At 31.8% G+C, this 23,312-nt stretch overlaps 1 protein-coding gene and 1 pseudogene across 5 annotated transcripts in view; one reads left to right on the plus strand and one right to left on the minus strand.

The window, feature by feature from the left end:
* The window catches only part of LOC146996201 (uncharacterized), a 186,932-nt gene that overhangs the window by 120,529 nt on the left and 43,091 nt on the right, over positions 1-23,312 (plus strand). Inside the window, exon 3 of one of the 5 annotated variants that reach the window (XR_015042051.1) lies at positions 17,180-17,411. The exons of 3 other annotated variants lie outside the window; for them this stretch is intronic. Coding sequence is in view for 1 of the 2 variants with exons in the window: in XM_085820311.1 (XP_085676437.1) it covers positions 17,175-17,375 (201 nt within the window). In the remaining variant the exon portion in view is untranslated. Of the gene's footprint in view, positions 1-17,174; positions 17,412-23,312 lie in introns of those variants that run through there. One more of the 5 variants, XM_085820311.1, reaches the window with a different exon arrangement.
* Positions 10,370-13,785, minus strand: LOC146996202 (uncharacterized; annotated as a pseudogene).

Raw genomic sequence — 23,312 nt, forward strand, 5'->3', positions numbered from 1 at the left:
ATTCAAAACTGTTCGATAATTTTCTAAAATGTTTCAAAATTTATCTTTGTATGTCTGAAAACGGACGACATTCGCATTTTCAGACTTGTCTTTAACAGAGACGATTTCAACGAGGAATATCTTCTATACTTCAAAATCTCCTTATAAGTTGGCTGTGATTCGTATAATATATATGCGTTCCAATGCAAAACACAACGAAAGACCATATTAGTCTATGAAAGTCAATATTACGTAAAATGAAATAAAAAAATTACAGTATTCAGCGTTAGTAACAATTATTATGTCACTGGAAACTGCATATGTGTGCCGACAATAAAATAATCACCAGTATATGAGGCGAATGAAGAAATATGGTGAAGTGAAAAGTGGAAAAAAGGTTAAAAGCAGTAAGAAAAAAAATTCAAAGGTTTCAGATTTTAAATTAATTAAAAATTTAATTGCGTTAAATTACTTTTTTAACGTTTTCCTTATTTTTTAAATATCATGTTCTTTGTATTCAAACCATGAAACTCAGTTCAACAGCAATATCACAAAATAATTTTTAAATGAGTATATCTTTAGAAATTTCGATACAGAGTCTCGTGCCCTGGAGATAAAAATGTTTTTCTTTCGCACAGTGTTGCCACTACTTGCTTCAAATCGTTTAGTGTTTTGGTCAATAACACGTTGAAGTGTTTCTGAACAAGAAATTGATAATAAAACAAATTTCAAATTCAAACTAGGGCTTCCACATGCCCATATTCTATGGAAGATTACGTTATTCCAAATTTCAATGGCTTTAGGTTACGCTATTTTACAGTGCGAGGAATATACATACATTTATGCAGATTCTTCACTATTTAATTTCTTTAAATATAATATAGGGCGATAATATTGGGTGGGAACAATTTGAAAAGTGATTCGCCGTTTATAGTTTTTAACGCCAAATGCCCATGTACTTTAAGTTTACATTTCTCAGCTTTAAAATAATACTTTTATTCTATTTGGGTCTTTCAAGATGACGTATTTATCTGTTTTGGAAAATTTCAAGATGCAACATTATTTGACACATCTTTTCAAATCAAGAAAGTATCTCTGCCCTGAATGCTGTTGATGTGTAGTTGTGAAGAATATCCAGTTGCGTTGATAATATTGTATGATACTTCAGTATTCCTTTCTGCAATGGCAATGAAATTCAAGTACTTATTTAACGTTCAAAATTGCATTTCTTGTCAATTTTTTGTCAGCAGTGTATTATACAAGCAAATAAATATTTACTTAATTATATGTAGTTGAAGAAAGTCTGTCGAAGAGAAACCTTTATTTACAATGTATTGATTATACATTACGGTTGCAAGTAATGAGGTTTTCTATTCGTTCAATTTATATCTTTAAGACAAAAATATACCCACTGGCAAAATGATTTGTGTAACATAATATGTATATTATTTGATTACGACAAAGCATGCATGGGTTGTCTGCCTAAGGGGAAATGTCTTCTTGGAAGGAGTTTTAAGGGAAACTAGCTAGTATATTCCTTAAACAGTAGACAAATCATGAAAACGCCGATGCAATCAGCCCGTCTGTCTAGAATCGAGCTCAGGTCGAAGTACCAGTGTTCAGCATCATTATTGCACGGCTGCTCATAGGTCAATGTAGCTGGATAACACAACAACTCTGTTTTCACACCATCTATATATATAAAGAAGAAAATTTGTGCGTTTCTCACCAAACTTTCTACAATTGTTTTCTGGGTCTTGCAAAGGTCGACCACCACTTTTTTCCAAAATGAAGTAGCTAAAATCAGAGATATTAATTAAAAACTTGGGAAAATGATAATTTTCGCCCTAATATTTCCGAGTGGCAACCCTCTCGCAATCAAATCCTAGAGATTATTAATAAAAAATTTCTAAGTTTGACAATGAAATAAAAATAGAATTGCCAAACATTAAATACATTATTCCCGATTCCAAAAATCCGTGGTAAGCCATTTCGACTGGTCCCATCTTCTTTCGAATTTAATCAGCTGACATACTAATTAGAAACTCTGAAAGCGCTGATTTTCGCACACATTTTTCCGAGTGGCAACAGTCTCGAGCTTTGGAGATAAAAATGCTTTATTTCGAAGTGTTGCTACCGCTCGCTTTCAAATCATGGAGTTTTTTAATAAAAATTTGTAAGTTTTACAAAATCTATACATATAAAGAAGAATGTATGTTTGTTTGTTCATGTTATTAATTTCTGATGAATAAAGGTCAAGATTTTGCCACATTTAATCAACTAAAATTAATTATAGGTGAAATATTGAATGGAAATTAAGCTTTTAGGACTATTTGATAAGAAAAACAAAAATCATTCAAAACTGCGTGCCATTGTTGCTGATATAATGAAACAGAATTAGCTTATTTTTCTATCAAAAATTTTTATGTGGGTTCCATATCGCATCAGACTGAAAAATGTATGAATGTGAATTGTACTTTTTTTTATCGTTTTTAGAGAAGGATTATAGCGGTATTACAGATCTGTGCTGTTAGATGCATTGCTCTCAATCCAACTTGTACTTCCGCTAATCTCAAAATAAATTTGCAAGTTTTATTCTTTTGAAACTAGTTGAATTTTATCTGCAATCCACGTTTACATGGAAACTTTGAAAGAGAAATTAAAGGGCCTGTTTTATACCTTGATGCAGATATAAGGATACTGCACATAGCAGGTAATTCTCAGTAATCTGAAATACTTCCACAATGGATCTTTGAGAATTTTCCTAATTAAATACCAAAGGACCAACGATATAAATTTCCAAGCACCTACTATCTTAAATATCGTTTCATTCCACGCGCTTTACCAGCTCATATCAAGTGAGATGTAATTAGTACTTTGACACATACGTGATTATACTGAGTTTCTGCTGTTGAGTTCTAGAGCCAAGTGAACCTGAATAAGAGTTAGGGGGGGAAATGCTTAATGTTGTAACAATTCTGAGGAAACATTTATGTGGAACAAAATTTAAAAGAGTATAAACAAACATGACACTCAGAGAGCAACTCTAAATTATTATTAGGTCCCAGGCAAAATTTCTGTATATGGAACATGAGTCGTTTTCTTAGAAATGTTTCTACTGTTGGCTTTTTCGGAGGGAAGGAGAGTTTCGAGTTACTTGAGGGTTTTGGTTAGTTAAACGAGACAGTCCGAATTTCAATGTGCTACCTGTTATTAAATGATTTAGCTTAAAGAGCTATTTTGAGCTGTGATTTACATGGTTATTGGATGAATGCTTAAACTTTCTAAAAAATCTTTTTAGTATCATAATTATAATACCTGAGACATGTTGTTCTGTATAAAGGAAAAACGGTGACAGATATCAGCGATAGAAAACTAACAGCAAAGTGATTTGTTGAGGCACTTGTGTTGAAAGCGACCTCTGTTATTTATAAAAAGAATGATTATCCTATCTTAACGTTGAGCTTCTATTCAGAAAACTATGAGATTTCTTTTCTACCTTATTTTCTATTACGTGATATCAGATATTTAGAAGAGATCTGTTTGGCAAAATATACTTTAACAAAAAAAAAATTTCTTCCATCAATCTCAATAGTGGCTTCTTTGGACCTTGCACGAAAGAGACTGAGTGGGCCGGACTTGTGTTCTTCACATCTCGGAAGAATATCATGTGATGTACCAACAATTTACGTTGTGTGGTATTAGCGTTTCATAATACAGCCAAACCCCAAAACACACGCCAAAATAATAGTAATACATATTTATCTTGTGAGTAAAATTGAGAAGACTTGGACTGTTGATGCTTTAAAAATGAATTAGGTATAAAAGATTAGGCATTAAAAATTGTTTGCTGTATTATTTTATAATTATTTATCTAGTTATTCGAATTTTTCAGTTTTTAGCATTTGAAATCATTTGTATACTTTGTTTCAGAAATTTCTTGCAAATATTTCTGAAGAAGTAAGGATTCTGAAACTGAATTAATTTCATGTAACGGTTATATTAAAAAACGAAAGATGATAAGAAGCAATACTTTTTTAGTTTAATTAATTAACTGCTGGAAAACACAAACTGCAATCATTATTCCAGCTCCAATAAAAGTAAAATATAATTATCAAAATAAAATATTCTAGCAACGATAATAACGATAAGTCATATAAATAATTAAATATATAACTTCAACTCTTTGAACAAGATTTGTATCTGTGATTGTAATCTTATCCAAAGATTTGTAATTTTTGAATAAGATGTAAATTTTCAGAGGCCGGACTCATGTTAATTTTTAATGGTAATCAAAGTAATGTGAAAGTGGACTAAAAGGCAATAAAATTTTAAAATATCTCCCAAATCTGTATACAGGAGGACTGGACTGGTTCTGTTAATTGGCAAGAAAACTTGATCATGCTTTTATTGTCGCAGATAATTTAAATATAATTCTAAAAAAGCTTTCCTTCCATGCAAATGTTATTTCTTGCTTGGTGTTATTTATAACAAAAGTGCTTTTATTGGGTTACAAACTTTTCCATTTGTGCATTGTTTTGTTGTTAACATATGATATATGCACACCTTTCTTCTTGCTTGTTTATACTATAGATATAGCGCAACTTTTATAAATTATGACAGCAAATATTGTAAGAATGTAAAATAATAAAAGAAGTGTTATTTCAGCCCCCTCAAAAAAGGAAAATGCATACTTAGCAATATTTTACCCTTTATTAAACTTTACAACTCAGTACATCATACATAATTAGAATAATCATCCTACATAATTAGAACAGTCTTTGAGTTGTAAGCGTCTTATTAATAATGGAGGTAAACCCAGTTGAAAGGCATCTCTTTCTACATTCTGAAGTCTTTTCCTGATACTAATGTAACACAAGTTTTCCAGCGTATGACACTGCTTGGATTTATCATTTATATATATAAGCATCTTAATGCTTTCTTCATTTCCAGAGATTATCAAATTATTTCTCCAATTCTGTGTGCATAATTTAGCACCAGCAATTATAAGTAAATCCACAAATCTCTGGCTACCTCTTCTACATGCATAGAACAATGGGGTAAAACCATACTCATCACGCCTGTCGATTTCAGCTCCAGAAATGAGCAATTTTCGCACTAAAATTTCTTGTTTTTCGATAACTGCCAAGTGAAGAACAGTACTACCCAACCTAGTGGCATTAACGTCACATCCCCGTTCTATGAAGAGCGTAAATAAATCTGCATATGAATATTTTTCACTACCTGAATTTATTTCGTCGAAAGCAGATCTGAATACAACAAACATCAATAATGTTGTTCCGATATCATCGGTGAGGTGAATCTGAAAAAAGAAAAAGTTTAGAACTTTGTAAAAGGGAAAATATTTTAATAATAAAAAAATTACAAAAGCATACAAAAATAATTGATAAACAATAAAGTCATAAAAATGTCTATTTTTCATCTGAAGAAAATCCACAGCTGTCAACAATGAAATCTCAAAAACTGGAGATTTTTGTAACGTGATTGAAAACCAGTAGAGTTAGCATCTATGAAAACCCTAAATATGAGCAATCTCTATGCAAGATATACAGAAAAATGTGGTTGAATATTTCCCCAACTGAATTAAATAAAAAAAACAAATGCATGTCCAGTAATTAACAATATGGATACAAAGCATTATTAGAAATTCCTTTTCGTCAAGAAAATAATGCATTTATTTATTAAAGCACAGAATTTTTCTAACAAAACACCTAATAGTTGTAACATTTTTGACCCTTAAAAGAAATTTCACTGCTGAAAATGCAGCTGTGAAATGAATTGCTTAATTTCTAACTTAATTTGGACCTCACCATCGTTACTGAGATTTTCCAGGTACTTTTTTTTTCCCCTCGATTTTGTACTAAAATTGGAGGAAATTGTATATGTCTCAAATGAAGAATTTCAAAGTAAAGAAAAATGAAGTTAAAGAATGAGAGGGGCGTTCTAAAATACAATTTTGAAAAATAAAAATGATAATATAAAATTAAATTCAGTAGGTAGGCAAGCATATAATAAAAAAAAGACATGTAAATTTTATTATTATCCTCAGTATTGTAACATGAATGGCATTTCACATCAAGAACAAAATATTTTAACACTAGTATATGTGTCTGTCACAGCTCTGTTATTATATGATACATGCAAACAGTTAGAACTGGATAAACCATTTAGCAAAATAAGCATATTTTTAGGGCAACAAGGAAATGGTCATTAGGAACAAAACGTCGTTAGAAACTCGAGGAAAGGATGTACTTTTAAAGGAAAGGATGCAGTAAAACTGGCATAAAAAAAAATTTATGCCAGTTTTACTGTGGATTGAACCAAGACCAAGAAAGAAGAAATGGGGGGGGAGAAGTAAATGTATATGAGGCTTAGTCTAAATCTGGGTCTACATATTTTATATATACAGTATGTATATATAAAATAATAATAATCTTCATAATATGCACATGGAAATGTAAATTTTAAAATTTAGTTTAATTAAATATTTATTTTATAAGGCAAATGGATAATTTTAAGAAAAAAATTGAAAATTATTTTGAGTTTTCTTTTTCTGTGTGACAAGTGAAATATCTGTTAAGAATCTATGATAATTATTTAGGAAGATCAAATTAGATTCAACATTTCAAACCTAACAATTTTTATTTCATCTTCACCTCCAAACTACACACGTGCACCATCGCGCGCGTTCGACGACTGACTCTCTCCTTGAGAATCTTGGGATAGAATTTTGTGGTCTGTAATTATATGCTGCCATCTCTCAGCTGTTCTGGGGTTAAATTGGTATGATATTTTTTTAGACTTTTTCAAATAAGATAAACCACAACAAGAGTATCCCCCCAGTGAACAAGCGAAGTGAAAGAACGACAGTATTTACACATACATAGCATAAACAAAAGGGAATTGGGATGCTGGGTTGTGTCAGTTGCTGAAATCACTTACATACATGAAATTAAATAAAAGTAGAAAACAAAATAAAGTAATACAGGTTAAATCTAATTGACATGAATAAATGAAAATAAAGGTTTTTCAGTTCTGAAATTTGTAGAGAATAATTGTGATATGATGAACATTGAAAATCGAGTAACTCAAGAGTAATTATGATCAAGTTAACCAATTTCTGTGATGAGTCTCTTGCTAAATTTCACAATTCATCCAGATTTTGTGGTTTTGGAATTGTTGACAGAGTTTCCAGTAGTATTTCCTGGGACTTTAGGTTCATGCTCGTGAGGAATTTGTTGTATTTCATCATTATATATGAATGCAGGTTTCACTCTGTCTAGGGAAACATTGCTTTGCCTGACATTTATGGATATTTTTATAACTTTGTCGCTTCGACTTATGACTTTGTGGGGACCTATATATGGTTGAGTGAGCGGTGGTGTTATTTTGTCCACACGAAGGAAAACATGTGTACACTTTTGCAATTCTGGGTGCACAAAGATTCTTGTTTGGTGATTTTGGTTGGGAAATGGCTTTAACTGCTGCATTTGTGCCTGGAGTTTCTGCACATACTCATAAGATGGAGTTGTATTTTGGGCACTTTGGGAAAATAAATCTGCTGGAAGTCTTAGTGAAGTTCCATACACAAGATCAGCACTTGATGCTTGTATGTCTGTTTTAACAGCAGCTCGAATGCCAAGGAGAACTGTTGGTAATGATTCAGTCCATCTTGGGTTTTCATGGGCTTTTAAAGAATTTTTCAAGACTCTGTGAAAACGTTCTACTAAGCCATTTGCTTGGGGATGAAAGGCTGTAGTACGAATTCTTCTTGTTCCCATAATTTGTGTGAGCTCACTGAACAGAGGTGACTCAAACTGGCGACCCTGATCTGTGGTGATGGTAGATGGGCATCCAAAGCGGGATATCCATCCTTCGAACAAGGCTCTGCATGCTGTTGCTGCTGTCATATCAACGATGGGTATCACTTCAGGCCATCTGGTGAACCTGTCGATGATGGTGAGGCAGTACATTTTGCCCTCTGAAGGAGGCAAGGGTCCGATTAAATCCACATGCAGATGAGAAAATCGTGCGTCTGGTGTAGCAAATGTACCCAGAGGTGTTTTTGTGTGTTTGTGAACTTTGGATCGCTGGCATGCATCACAACTTTTTACCCAGTCTTTAATATTCTTTTTCATATTGGGCCAAACATAGCGAGCAGAAATTAATTTGCAAGATCCTGTTGTTCCTGGATGCGAGAGGTTCTGAAAATGGTCAAACACTATTTTACGAAAAGATGCTGGCACAATAGGTCTTGGAATTCCGGTTGATACATCACAGATGAGTTCTGTTGCTGACACTGGGCTGGGCATGGACTTTATTTCTAGTGAATGATTGCTGTTTTGCAGATTTTGTAAATCATCAGCTTTCTGAGCGTGACTAAAGGCTTCAAAATCAAGAAATGAGGAATTTGAGATGTTGTTTATCTCAATTCTGGATAATGCATCTGCAACGCTATTATTAACACCACTGGTATGACGAATGTCAGTGCTAAACTGAGAAATGAAATCAAGTCGACGCCATTGGCGCGGACTGCACTTCTCTGAATTTTGCTTAAAGGCGTAGATAAGAGGCTTTTGATCAGTGAAAATGATAAAGTTCCGACCTTCGAGCATGTGCCGGAATCTCTTCACCGCAGTGTAAATGGCCAATAGTTCTCGATCATAGGTGGAGAATTTTTGTTGACTGTTGGTGAGCTTAACAGAGAAGAATGCAATCGGTTCCCAGTTGGTTGTGTTGAGTTGCATCAAGGAACCATCAACTGCCAGGTCACTGGCATCAACCCAAACACTAAGTTTGGCTCCTGGAATTGGGTGACGAAGAAGAGTTGCGGTAGCTAGTGAATTTTTGGCATCTGTAAATGCCTGTTCGCTAGCCTCAGACCATTGAAGTGTTTCTTTGGGATCGTTTTGTTTAGGTTTTCTGCTCTTTTTATTATTTTTGATACCTTCTGAAAATTTATTTAAGGGTGCTAATATGTGTGCTGCTCTAGGAACGAAACGTCTATAGAAATTGAATAGACCTAAGAAGCGTCTTAATTGAATTATGGTAGTAGGTTTAGGAAAATTCAAAATACAGTCTACTCTATCTTTCAGGGGTTCTGTTCCTTCTTCAGATACTTTGACACCTAAGAAATTTATTGAGGAAACACCAAAAACACACTTAGAAGGTTTAAGGCTAAGGCCATAATTTTGCAATCTTTCAAAAAGTATTCTTAGATGCGAGATATGCTCTTCCTCAGATTTAGATGCTACTAATATATCGTCTACGAATGCATAAACAAATTTTAAATCTCGAGTAACTTCATCGATGAATCTTTGGAATGTGGCTGCAGCGTTACATAGGCCAAATTGCATGCGACAGCTTTCAAATAAGCCGAAGGGGGTGATTATAGCACTTTTGTGGATATCATCAGGATGTATAGGGATTTGATGATAGGCTTTAATTAAATCAAGGTACGAGAAAATTTTGCAGCCATGTAGTTCAGAAGTAAAATCTAAGATATTAGGAATGTTATAATTATCTTTTATTGTTTGTGCATTGAGGGCTCTGTAATCTCCTACAGGACGCCATTCCGTGCTGTCCTTTTTAGGGACCATATGCAAAGGTGATGCGTAGTTACTTTTTGAAGGACGAATGTGGCCTAATTCTATCATATTTTGGAATTCTTCTTTGGCGATTCGTAGGCGGTCTGGGGCAAGACGTCGTGCTTTAGCAGTGACGGGAGGTCCTGTGGTTTGGATGTGATGCACTACTGTGTGCTTAATTTCTTGGTCAGCACGGGGTGGTTTTGTGATTTCTGGAAATTTTAATAATAATTTATGGTATATACTGTCGCCAGATACTGTCTTTATTGAATGTATTGCACTAACTCGTAAACTGCATTTAGAGCCAAGATTAGTGTTACCGTCGATTAATCTTTTTGTGTGGAGGTTAGGCATCAAGTTGAAATTATACAAAAAATCTGCACCAATAATAGGGGTTGAAACACTGCCGACAAGAAAGGTCCATCTGAATATGCGTCTTAAACCTAAGTCTAAGGAGAGATTTTGGCTAGTGTAGACGGAAATTGGTGTAGTGTTTGCTGCTGAAAGGGTCATTTGGATGCGATTTCGCCTTTGCAATGCTGTTGCTGGAATTATAGATACGTCAGAACCCGTGTCGATGAGGAAGTTGACATTTGTGCGCGCATCTCTAACAAAAAGGCGACGAGAATTGGAGGGCAAGGCTGTAGTCGCCGCTATGCCTCGCCTGGGCCGTTTTTTGAAAATTTACAGGGCGGGGTACACTTTATAGCTCTCTCACCAAATTTAAGGTGGTACCAACAGGTATCAAACTTGTTTTTATTTTGAGAGGGGCTGCGTTCTCTTTAGCCGCGATATTTATTCTGACTACGAGTGCGGCGACGATCACGCGAGATATTATCGATTCTTACGTGCAATTTTTTTATCTCTGCGAGTAAACGTTCTTCAATGGAATCTGAAATATTAGCAGAACAAATATTTGTGGCACTTACCGCTACAGGAGATGGTGATACATCGATGACACGATCCGCAACTTCCGCAGCTTTATCCAAGGTTAAAGGCGTGTTCGCTGCGAGTATCGACCTGTACGAAACTCGGGATATGCTGTAAAAACAGTTAGCATTAGTTCATCGGAAATGCTGTATGACTCAGCGCGTCGTCGCATTATGCGTAAGAGTTCACTTGGCCGGCGATCTCCCAACTGTTCGCCGCCGAGGAGTTTTTTCATTTCTTGATGCGTCGATTCTCCGCACCGCTTGATTAGCTCAGTTTTAATGTGATTGTAAGGATCCGTGGAGTTGGGGGCTTTGATTACATCTCTCACAATTGATGCGGCTTCGGCGGGCAGGTGCGAAACAATGTAATTATACTTCGTGCGAGACTCCGATATCGCTTTCGGTGTTCCCAATTCAAATGTTGCTTCGCACATAGTGAACCATAGTGAAGGATCGGCGAAGTTGTACACAGGTATCTTTACTGCTCCGATTATTGCTGTTCCTTCAGTCATTTCCAGTCACGTGGCTAAGTCCCAAGTAATATGTAAAAAAAAAGAGAATTTTTTTTTTTTTCCGTGCAAATATTAGTTTAAAACAATAACGCTTGGTTGCTGCAAGGCCGGGTCACCATTGTTAAGAATCTATGATAATTATTTAGGAAGATCAAATTAGATTCAACATTTCAAACTTAACAATTTTTATTTCATCTTCACCTCCAAACTACACACGTGCACCATCGCGCGCGTTCGACGACTGACTCTCTCCTTGAGAATCTTGGGATAGAATTTTGTGGTCTGTAATCATGTGCTGCCATCTCTCGGCTGTTCTGGGGTTAAATTGGTATGATATTTTTTTAGACTTTTCCAAATAAGATAAACCACAACATATCTAAAAGAAGTTACTTCATCCTTATACCAAGCATTTTAGGCCACTTTCTGTGGCACATGTTTGCATGATTCCTGAGTTTTGCAGAATTACATAGTTGTTGTAAAGAAAATAAACAAATCATTTAAAAAACAGTGCAATGAATGCAGTAATGTATGAATGGCAACATGTCTTTTGACCAGGTCTGGCACTAGTAGGAATTTATTCACTCAGTGGCTAAATATATTATGCAAATCAGATCATATTCACACTACATACCTAGGAAAGGAAAAAAGTTAATTCCCTTCCAGTCCTACTATTATTTTTTGTAATAAAATATTATAATTGTGTAACCAGTTTTTCATAAATTTCAGATTCACATGCTTCACTAAACCATCTAAAAGACCGAGACAAAATTATTGTCATTCAAAATACAGACAAAATTATGTTTAAACTCCCCCCCCCCAATTCACCAGAACTAATACTAAGTTCTGATTTCTTTGCAACAGAACGCTTTTAATTCTGTGTAGGAAATCTTTGCCTTTCTTTTAAAACACTGACAAAATTTATAAAAAAATACCTTTCTGTCAAATTTTTTAAGTCTGGTTTAACCCTTTGCGACACGCATATTTAAAATATATTTTAATCTTTAAAAAAATGCCTTAGAATAAGTCAGATGGACTTACTTAAGTGCCTTTAAGGCTTGAAAAAAATTCTGCGCTTTTATTTTTTACGGTGGAAGGTGGGATACCATTTGTCCCACCATGCAACTAGCACATGTCTTATAGCATATTGGTGTATAGCAGGGAAAAAAAATTATATGTGGAATGAATAAACAAAATAAAGCGTGCATTCTAAAATATTCATAATAAACACACTAAAATGCATTTTGTACTTATTGCATATATGCATGACTTGTAAAATTTTGCATATGCACATTTTGCATGTAGTATATATTTAATATTTTTAAATTTTAGGAACAAAAGAAAATATTTTCTTGAATATTATTTTAAGATTAAAATTTGATACTCGTACATATGATACTAAATAAAATATTAAAATTGGCACTTGATTCAAAAACATTTATATATGACTAAAATTGAAAAAAAAGTCACTTTCATGAAACTTTGAAAAACATGTTATTTCATTCTTTTGTAAGCATAGAGGCACTTCACATGTTTCACACATGCAAAATGTTCGTCGTTATTCTTTCGATATGCTGCAATATGCACATCTTCTCCTGCTCGTTCTCTTTGGCGTTTTACTTACATTTTTTAGTGTCTTTTCTGGTTGTACGAACGGGTTTTTAGTTTTATTTGAACTGGGGATTTCAGTTTTCTTTTCAGCTCTTTCTTGCCTGCAAGTGCCATTAGACCTTCTGTAACTGAGAGAAGAAAACCTTTCATTGTTTTTACATCATGATCAGGTTCGCGAACAAACTTGAATAAATGTGTTTACTATACTCGCATCTAAAAAGTAAAAAAAAAAAAAATCATGTGCCACCATTTCTTGCTTTTGCGGTCTATTTCATATAGTCCTTTCAGTTGATCAATCAGTCGACATATCCCATATTCTTATTGTATGAAATAATGCTGTTTGGGCACAGTACTTTTTTTTTTTTTTTTTTTTTTTTTTTTTTTTTTTTGTCTTTCCATCTCGTTCCTTTCTATTAATTTCTTTCATTTCAGTTGCCTTTTCCAGGCAAGACAGGATGGAAACGGATCTTTTATCCTTCCATTTTATGCAATAAATTGAATCATCGCTAACTGAAAAGTCTATATATCCTCTTGACATAAATTTGTGGGTAGATACTTCCGATTCATATTTACAGTGCCACATGCATAGATGCATCTGTGTCTTTAAAAAGCGAAACAAATTATGACTACTTCCCTTTCTTCTTCAGCAATAACTTCAACCTCAGTTATTCTCTCCTGGATTTCAATTTCATCTGAATCAGAAACTGACATCTGAAGCATTTGAGTCGCAATCAGATGGCAATTCAGCAAAAAGATCCAAAGCTTCCTGAGTTGTTAATTTTTTCCTAGACATTTTAGCACATCAGAGCATACAACGGATGTAAAAGCGCGCGCAATCACGAAAAAAGTAGATGCAAAAAAGAAAAAAAATAATCGTGAGTGCTGCCATCTATTGAGCGGAAATTCAAGTGTGTGGTGGGACAAATTTTAACCCACTTATTTCAACTGCAAAATTAATGTTATAAAATATTGAATACAATTAAGATTTTTGAAAATAAAGTACTTTTGAATATTAAAAAGTATCATACATATCATAAACTGTATACCAAAATTTTTAAAATATTGAAAAATGCGAGATACAGGGATATCACTCTTGTGATCCTATTTTGAATATTTTTTGCTTATAAACTTAAGCCCTGGTATAGTAGTAACATCTACTGAGAAAAATAATAACTAAAATAGATTATTTTTAAAAGATTAGAAAATTTCTAACGGAAATTGCTAACTGAGAAAATAAATATTAATTAGGTGGGGCATATATTGACCCACCATGCCGCAAAGGGTTAAGTAATTTATTATGCATGAATTGCATTCTTATATAATTTTTTAATATTATAAAAGCTAATATAATATAGTACAGTCAAAAGTCGTTAATTCGGACACCCGTAATCCGGAATGATCTATAATCCGGACCTCAAAGCTACAAACTTTCTGCGCATGCGTCGTGTTGACGCATGCGCGTAAGACCTTTACGGCTGCGAATTTGCGTGTGCGCGTGCCCAAAATACGTTTACAAATGCGCGTTTAATGTATAACGGACGGGATAAGCTAAGCTAAAATTATCTAATTATCTATTTTAGTTAATGTTGCAGATTGCGTTGTTCCTTAATCTTCGAATTGGAGCAATTTTATAAAAGTAAGCTTGAACTTTCGATTATGTCAAACATAATTTCTGATATATATTTACTAATATGTAAAGGATATACAAAGGGAAAGTATCTTTCGGAGTCCATTAAACAAAAAGTGGAATTGCTGCAAAAAATGGATAAAGGATTTGTTTATCTAACCATTCAGAAATCTGTTTATCAATTTCACGCTGCTCTGCGTGTGTGTGGGGGGGGGGGGGAACGTGGCATATCCTTTGGATAAAGGCATATCCTTCTTTTATCTAAACTTTAACGTTTGTTTACCTAAACTTTGTTTATCTTTAACGCCGCGGAGCGCAATGAATTGGAAGTTGATCTGTCAACACTATCCTTATCTTAAGGGCAGATGTTTTTATTTTATTTGGCTCATAATTGCTTACTAAATGTGGTATTTCCTCTCGATGTACTCCGGCTTTGATATGATTTAAATCAAATGCCTCGTCATTATAATTCGCTTCCAATAGCGAAGAAAGTGACAGAGGTTATTGAAAACGAAAAAATTTCGATTGACAAATTAGTCGGTATTCTCGACACAGCAATTATAGGACTTGAACAGCGGAACTTTGTAACTGAACAAGAAATTATGTCTGTTTATGGAATTAAAGAGAATGTATTATCACATAAAAAACGAAGCAACTTAAACAACTTACACTGAAAGAAATATTTAATAAAGTAAACAAATAAATATTAAGCTTTTTTTTTTTTGTAAATTTTGATACCCTTTAGATCATAATTGTTCTTTATTTCGTAAATTACGGTTTCATATTTTTAATTTTATAATTTCTGCATGCCATTTTACCAGATTTAAACTGATGATCTATAATCCGGAAAAATCGATAATCCGGAATCGCTGAAGTCCCGACGAGTCCGGATTAACGACTTTTGACTGTAATATGCAAGACTGTCTGAGTTTTACTCCAGTAAAGTATTCATCTGAGAATTTATTACAAATTTTATGAAGGTTGATGATATATTTTTATTTCAAATATTTTATTTCACTTTTTTAAACATGAAGTGGAACAAAAATTTCATATTATTCATGACATTATTAAACTACCTTCTCTATGGTTTTGCTGACCTCAGAGTATTGAGCTAATACTTTAATTCGAAAGCCTCTTATACTATTCAGTCACTTATAAATTACTCCTTTTATCCTTAATTAATTTAAATTTTAAATGTTGGCATGTCTTTTGTGTAAAGCTTAAACTGTAATTATATAATTTCAACATTTTAGGCATTTTAAATTTGTGTGTGCATTAAAACAGTTGTCAAAGCACACTGTTATAATTCTTGACACTATATTTAAATACAATTCATCATAGAAAATTTTTTAAAGAAAAAGTTTATTGTGTTAAGGCTATTGAAAATCTATACAATAATTTTTTAGTAAAAATCTTTTCCTTTATGCATATAATTTCTAAGTAAATATTTTTGTTTTTAAAAAATTATTAGATGCAAAGTAGTTTATGAAAAGTCAGTTATTAGGTTATTAGAGGAAGAAAATTTGCGTGGCACAATATATAGAAATGTGTAAATCTTTTCTGGGGAAATTTTAATCAATTTAATAATATCAATGTTTGTTGAAAAAAAAAAATGTCATTTTATTATGAGGAGTGGAAATAATAAAATTGTATGCTTTAATTTGTGCATTTTCTTATTTTTATGTGCAGTATGTACTAATTCTGTAAAATATAAAAACATGACTGCACTTAGTTGAAACATGACTGTTTGAGGAAATCGGTTGTTTTATAAAAATTTGTGAATTTAACAGATTTTATTGTTTGAAATAATTAGCGAAATTATTGTATTATGAAGATGCATAAATACAATTTTTGAATGAAATTTTAACATGCATTTGTATTATATTTATATAAAAAAACAAATTTACTTTTTATTGAGATAATTATGTCCATCTTTATTTTTTGTGTATCTCTTACAACTAAAAATATTTTATCAGAAATGCTAACTTTCCATAAAAGTTCTATTTTATTAGAACTGAGTATTTTTTTAATTGTTTTTTCTTTATATATTGATGAGCCAAACTACATTTGCATGCAAAAATATTTTGTTTTATGTATTTTAATACATTTTTCTCATTTTATTGAACATTTGTAATTTAGAATAAATTATACACAGTTCTTGGCTATGTTGACCCATTCTGGCATAATCTGTTATAACTTTCATCATGTTAGGTTATATTTCTGTGTATTTGTTTTACACATTAACTCAGTATATTCTGCTTAATTCTGCAGTTTCATCTTATGTTATATTTTGATGATAAAATCTAAGCATTTTGCTTTTAAATGATCCTCTATGCACTTGAAATGTTATTCATATTTTTGAATAAATTTGCTACCATTTGTGAAAAACATTTTTTCGCTTATGCATCTCCAGTAGGTGGGGGGAGGGCACTGAATAGGGCACACTGCTCATTCCCTCACATATATGCATTAGACACTCATCAGCTGAGCTGTAATACACAAGTTTGGACCGCAAGGAGAAAAAAAAAAAAAACTTTTATGCTCAGCCAGAAATGAGAGATATTACTGGTGCATTAAAATTAAGTCACCAATTCTTGTCTCTCTTTGACTTTTTTTTTCTGATGTTAGAAATCATCAACCTCACAGGACTGCCAGCTCCAGCAGTTTACTAATTATGACTGAATTTGCTACTTCAACATCGTCTGGAAAACTGGATGAGAGTTATTGAGCGCCAACACTGTGTGATATGATTTTAAAGCTTCTCTTTTCAAAAGAGATCTTTTGTAAATCAAAAATGAACTTCTTAACCACAGTAAAATCTGTTGCCTTCATCATGCATTCTTTCTTGACTGCATCAATTCCGACATGAGAGCTTTCAACATTTCTATGAACTCTTTTTGTTGCCTAGGGCAGATGGATTTATTGGATACAGCGTCCCACCTCCCGTGGAAAAGAAATGTTGTCTGCTTCCCGTAATGTGCCTGCGACCTCAAGTCGTGGAAAGAAATCTGTTTTCGGCAAAAATAATATCGATGCCCCCATTCCTCTGCAGTGTCACCTTTATATGTTCCCAAAGAAGGTGAGACTCTACAAAATCGTAAATGTTTAGGAGAATGTTCCTGAATGTTCCATGACTGGCACAGCAGAGAACGAGCTGTCAGTGCCTTTCGGTGCAAAAGAACAACTTCCACTTAAGGTTGTCGTATGTGGCTTAATCAGTGGATGAAAACTCTGACTCCACCAGAAGCAAAATACAGATCAGGGAAGCAAACAACCAGCAGCTGTTTCAGGTGTCAGCACTTTGGGCATATGCAAACTGGATGTCCTAACCATTCTGGATGTCTTTACTGCTTATCATGTACCTGCAAGTTCCCAGGAGATGCAAAATACCTGCATAAAATGTAACTCATACAAATTTGGTGACTTTTACAAAATGTCCTTTCCATCACAGCCATAGCTGGGAAAATTCCAGCTTCAACTGAAAGCCTAGAGTTTTGGACTTTATTGAAACGACTCCCGAAAATCGAGGCAAACTTTGTCGAACAATTTGAAAATAAGGAATTTGACCAAAATTTCGGTTTTAAGGTCCTCCACGATTTAGGACTTTCTGTGCAAAATTTTAGAGACTGTAAAATTGTGTTCACTTATGTTTGGCGAATTGTTTCGAGAAAAAACTGTAAAGGTGTCGACAATTTCCATAATAATGATTCGCCTGGACAGTTCCTGAGCAAACAGGCAAGAAGTGCCTATCTGTATTGATTTTTCATACCCCCCCCAACAGAGGAATCAAATCAGGTACATTTTACTGCCAGACTCCGTAAGAAACACTCTGAATGTCTGCGAAGTATCACTGCAGCTGTGATTTGCCTAAGTTTGTAAGTTCACTGTGTGTTTTCGTAGCAGTTCCTTTCTAGGTTAACTACCTGAAAGGCAAGGACACTTATTATGAAAGAGAACACTTATTTGTTATTTAACTCAGGACTTGCAGTCTGCATTGTTCAAATGTATGTTTCCTTGCTCCTGCTGACAGAAATACTCACAATGTATTTCTAACATTACTTAAGCAGGAGAAACTGTGTTTCGAGATTCCGTAGTATTTAAGTGGGAGAAACTGTATGTATTTCGAGCTCCCATAGTATTTGTTTAATACTTATTGATACAGGTACATGATGGCAATGAGTTTTTGCATCTATTATCTTTTTGTATTGTGTTAAATAACTGATGTTTGTGACAAATTCATCACTCCCCAGTGATCTGTATTGTTTAAACATGTACAGAAAATTTATGTAAATGAATTAAAAAAAAGAAATGTGAATAGATGAACATGTTTTAGAAGGCAAATAATTTTGTGTATTTAATAAATAACCAATTTTTTAAAGTTTATTTATCTTGATTAATTTTCAATTTAAATATTGAAATTTTTATTAACTTTTTCTGCTGTTGATAAACATTTAATGCTCTGAACATTCATATTTAAAATAACTTTCTATTTTTAACATTTTAAAAATTTATATTATATGAAATTATATATAATTCTTTTATTTTTAGAATTATTTTGATTTAGAAAACTAAGAAATCGGGAGATAAAGATGAAATTTGTCACAAAAAAAAAAAAAAAAAAAAAAAAAAAATCTCCAAGATATATGTTGTCTTTGTTATTGATATTTGTTGTTATATCTGATCATGTTTTTCTGCTTGCAAAAGTGCAACTTCATTTGGCATTTCTGTGTAAATTAGAAGCACTAAATAACAACATAATGCTTTGTAATTTCAATATTGAGAATTGAATTATTATTCAGAATGAATAATTCCTAAAATTCAATATTTCAGAATTGTGCCATGAAATGTTTAATTTTCTTAATTTGGAAGCATTATTTTACAAATATTTTGAAAAAGGAGAAAAATCTTTTCAATACTTTATATTTCTTACATTTATATTTTTTGCCTCCTCCTTGAAATTTTCCAATTAATATCTAATGTTAATTAGTTGTTAAAAGAAGATATTTTTGAATTTGATATCTGAATTTTTTGTTTTCTGTGAAAAAAAAAATGGTTGCAAAAAAGTATGTCACAAGACATATTTTTAAGATTTTAAAATTTATTCTTTTTGACAATTACAGTCAGTTTTCGAAGAGCTATTATTAGATTTATTCTGAATTTTATTAATTGCTTTATGTTGTTCAATATATTTAATGCAAGATATCTTGCACTAAACAGTAGGTATGACAATGACAGCTATTTAAAAAAAAAAGAAAGAAGAAGCATTTCTTGTGGAAAAAAATTATTTCTAATTATAATTTTCTCTGTTACTGAGAAACGTTAATTCCTAATATTAATTCAGAAGTTATTAATATATTTTTATTTTCTAAATCTGTAAACATTATTTAACAAAATAAAGGTTTTTTTCATATTTCCAAGAGTTTTATTAAAAAAAAGCAGGAAGTGTGGGAACATTTTTCTCAATTTATTATTTTTTTTTCTAATCATAGAATTGCTTCTGTCTTGAAAATTTCTCATTAATAACTAATATTCAGTAATTGTTAATATGAATTAAATTTATTACCTCAACATTTTATTTTATATATCTGAAAATTATTACAACAAAATATTGCTTCAGAAATAAATTTTATATGTTGTGGAAAAAAAATTAAGGAGGTTGGCAAAATTGTCTGTTATTATGTAAACCAAACCCTGGTACCTTGTGTTACTATGGAAATGCATGTATTACCTAAGAATTACGTAGAAAAACTTTGCATCTATTTCATATTTCATAAGAAATATATTTGATATTTTTTGTTGTAATTATATATTTGTGAAACTTAAATTTACATAGTATTAAATACTACATTTCTCTGAAAATTTCAAATGGGAAATGACAGTTTTGCATTTTAAAGCTGGGCTAATTTTTAGCATTCAAGAAGTATTTCAGGTCTTGTATTTAATTTTTTTTTTTTTTTTAAATAAGATCTTAGGCTAAAAAATGAAGTCTAAGAGGATTTTAATATTAGTGTTTCAACCTATAATTAATTGTTTTTTGTTAAAACCCATGAATTTTTATGCAGGATAAATCAAAGCACAGGATAAAAGAAATCCACTTTTTTTGTTAATTTTTTCCTTTAAATATAAGACCATGTGGAATTTTTTAAAACTTTTCTGTTGTCTTTCATTCTGAAATACTTCATTTAGCTGTGAAATCTGTAGAGTTCACAGCTAAGTGTTAAGGAAAAATATAATTTTTTATTCTTACGTGCCTTAACGTTTAGCTTTAAACAAATTATGCTTTGAAACATTCTGCATATAGTTTTTAATTGTAAAACAGTATATTATTTTAATATTAATAATATATTAAATAATAAATATATATTATTTTATATATTAAATAATAAAAATATATTATTTTAATTATAAATAAGTATTTTGTAAGGAGGCAAAGCTAATCTTTGAGGAGTAGTATGCATGTGCATCAAACTCTCTTCAGAGGATAATGCACCTGGTGAAAGGGAGACATGAAGTAATTTTCTTCCTTCAATTCCTTTGTTCCTAAACATCTTTCATGTTTTTTTTTTTTTTTTTTTTTTTTTTTTTTTTTTTTTTTTTTTTAATCAGCACGATTCATACAATAAAATTGATGAAATGCAATTTTCACTACAGGAGAGGGGGGAAAATAATGCTTCAAAATAATTTTATCCAAGTTTTTTAAAATGGTTAGTTAAGGTAAAAGAATTGTTGTAAAATACGTTTTTGTGAAAAACTAGTCATAAAATGATATTTTATTTAAAAAAAATAATTGTGAGAAAGGAGGGGAATCACTTTTTTCCCTTCATAGATATGTACTGTGAATTTGATCAATTTTGCATTGGAAATTTCTTCATGAAGGCAGTCCTTTTCATCAGTCAATATCATGTATCATGTCAGTGTCATGTATCAAGAAAAGGACAAGTCAAACAAATTTAGATGAAAAAACAAATTAATTATAGAAGGACTGTATCCTGTCCTTTTTAAATAATTTATTTGCATGTTGTTATCGAATATTTTGTCTAATATTCATGAGGAACTAGATTGAAAGTTTTAAAACTTGAATGTCTGAAACATAAAAATACCCTTTAGCTTAGAGAATTAAGAGAATTAAGTTTATTAATTACGAGAATTAAGATGTAGAGAATTAATTTTTAGTTCATATATATTTTAATTGTGTAACTATATTACTGAGATACCAGATAAATCATTTCAAGGGAATAATTTATTAGTTTAGTCTTAAACAAATCATTTCTACCTCTCCATGTGCATATTGTTTTTATTTAACATTTTGGGGCACAAATGATAAGCCTTAATAAAGATTTAAAAATGTGCGTTTTTGCTTAACTAATGAAAAGGCATTCTGTGAATTGAATTTGCAAGGAGAAGGAATAATTTAATTGAACATTGTGCAGGTGTTATTGAAATAAAACTCAAAACAACAGTTTTTAATTTATATAGGGAGAATAATTTATAAAATTTCTAAAACATTTATTTTGGTAAGTTGTAAAATTTCTTTACAAATAATTTTATGGAAGGATTGCATCCATTCACTTGCTAATAGAAAATGTTGATTTTTGTTTTAGAATAAATTTAATTTAAAGCAGTTTTCTAATTTCTCCACCAAATACTCAAAACTAGGCTTGAGTTTTCACATGTGTTATCATTTACCCAGGCTTACACATAGCATGTGAGGCATGAATAATCATGAGATATTTAAGAATTAAATCTTAAATGATTTTAATTATTAAATAATAGTTGCATTCATTCCGAACCCTTCTTACGTAATTTTTTTAAAAAATTGATAGCTTAATATCTCTGTTGCAATGAAGTGAATGAAAAATCCGACTTTTTCACTTTAGATCTATATTTGAACTATTTGAAAGAAAAGTACTCTGAGAATTTCTGCTTTTAAATTGTGTTTTATATTTATGCTTATGAGAATTACCCCACTTTAAATTTCTACACTTTTTTTCTGCATTCATCATTTTCATTTTGCTGAGCTACTGTCTGTGTACTATAGCAAGTTACTTTATTATGATTAGCTTTGTCCTTACTGTTCAGTAATCTTAAAAATTATTTACAGTACATGTGAATATGAAGTTCATAATAGTTGAAGATAACAGAGCATGCAGTTATATCAGTATTTCTATGATAGGGAGAGGTTCTAAAATCACAGATTCATAAGTGAAAGCTTTTATATTCTGTGTATAAAATCTCAGGAAATTGTACAGATAGCCTTAAACGATTTTTATTTTTAGTCTTTTCTTCTTATTTTGATTTTTAATGTATTCCCCCCACCCCATATTTAATGTGAGTGATACTGTTTATTTTGCAAAATGAAAATAAGTCTATGATTTTAGCAGACATTTTTGAACAACTTATTTTTCTATGCATAGACCTGATATGCAGTTCTGTTCTAATATATATGAATAAATGTTCTGATATGAATATTTCATCCTACAACCCCTCAAGGCAAATCAACAGTTATATATTTAATAACTTTAGTTATTATGTGTTTTTGTTTCTGGCTTTCACAGGAATAACACCTTTTCTAATAAAAAGCTATGTTTGAAATTTATATTGTTGAAAATATTTAAATGTCCGCTGAAAAATTATATAGTTAAAATATAAATAAGTAAACAAAATGAATAAACTTTTAAAATGACTTTTTCTAAATTATAAATAAAAAATATTTGCTCTCTATGGTTGCTGATTTAAGTCAAAGATTACTGCATATTAATTACCGTATTTTTCGGCGTGGGACGCCCACCAGTGTATAATGTGCATCTATAATTTTACGCTAGATTTTTAAATTTTTGTTTGTATATCTGTATAACGCGCCATTCGAACAATAATGTACTGCATTGACAAGTCTTAAGAGGAACAATATGTGTGTGGGTTAAATGCTTGAGGGAGTAAATATTCCTGCAAAGAGGATGGATTCAATGCAAATGTCCAAAAGAATGCTATGGTAGGGTTTCGAGAGAAGGTGGATATAATCTGGAGAAAGAATGCACTTCCAACACGA

Source organism: Stegodyphus dumicola, chromosome 7 (assembly GCF_044657685.1).
Source record: "Stegodyphus dumicola isolate Sdum_Otavi_A_Nest chromosome 7, ASM4465768v1".
NCBI lineage: Eukaryota > Metazoa > Arthropoda > Arachnida > Araneae > Eresidae > Stegodyphus > Stegodyphus dumicola.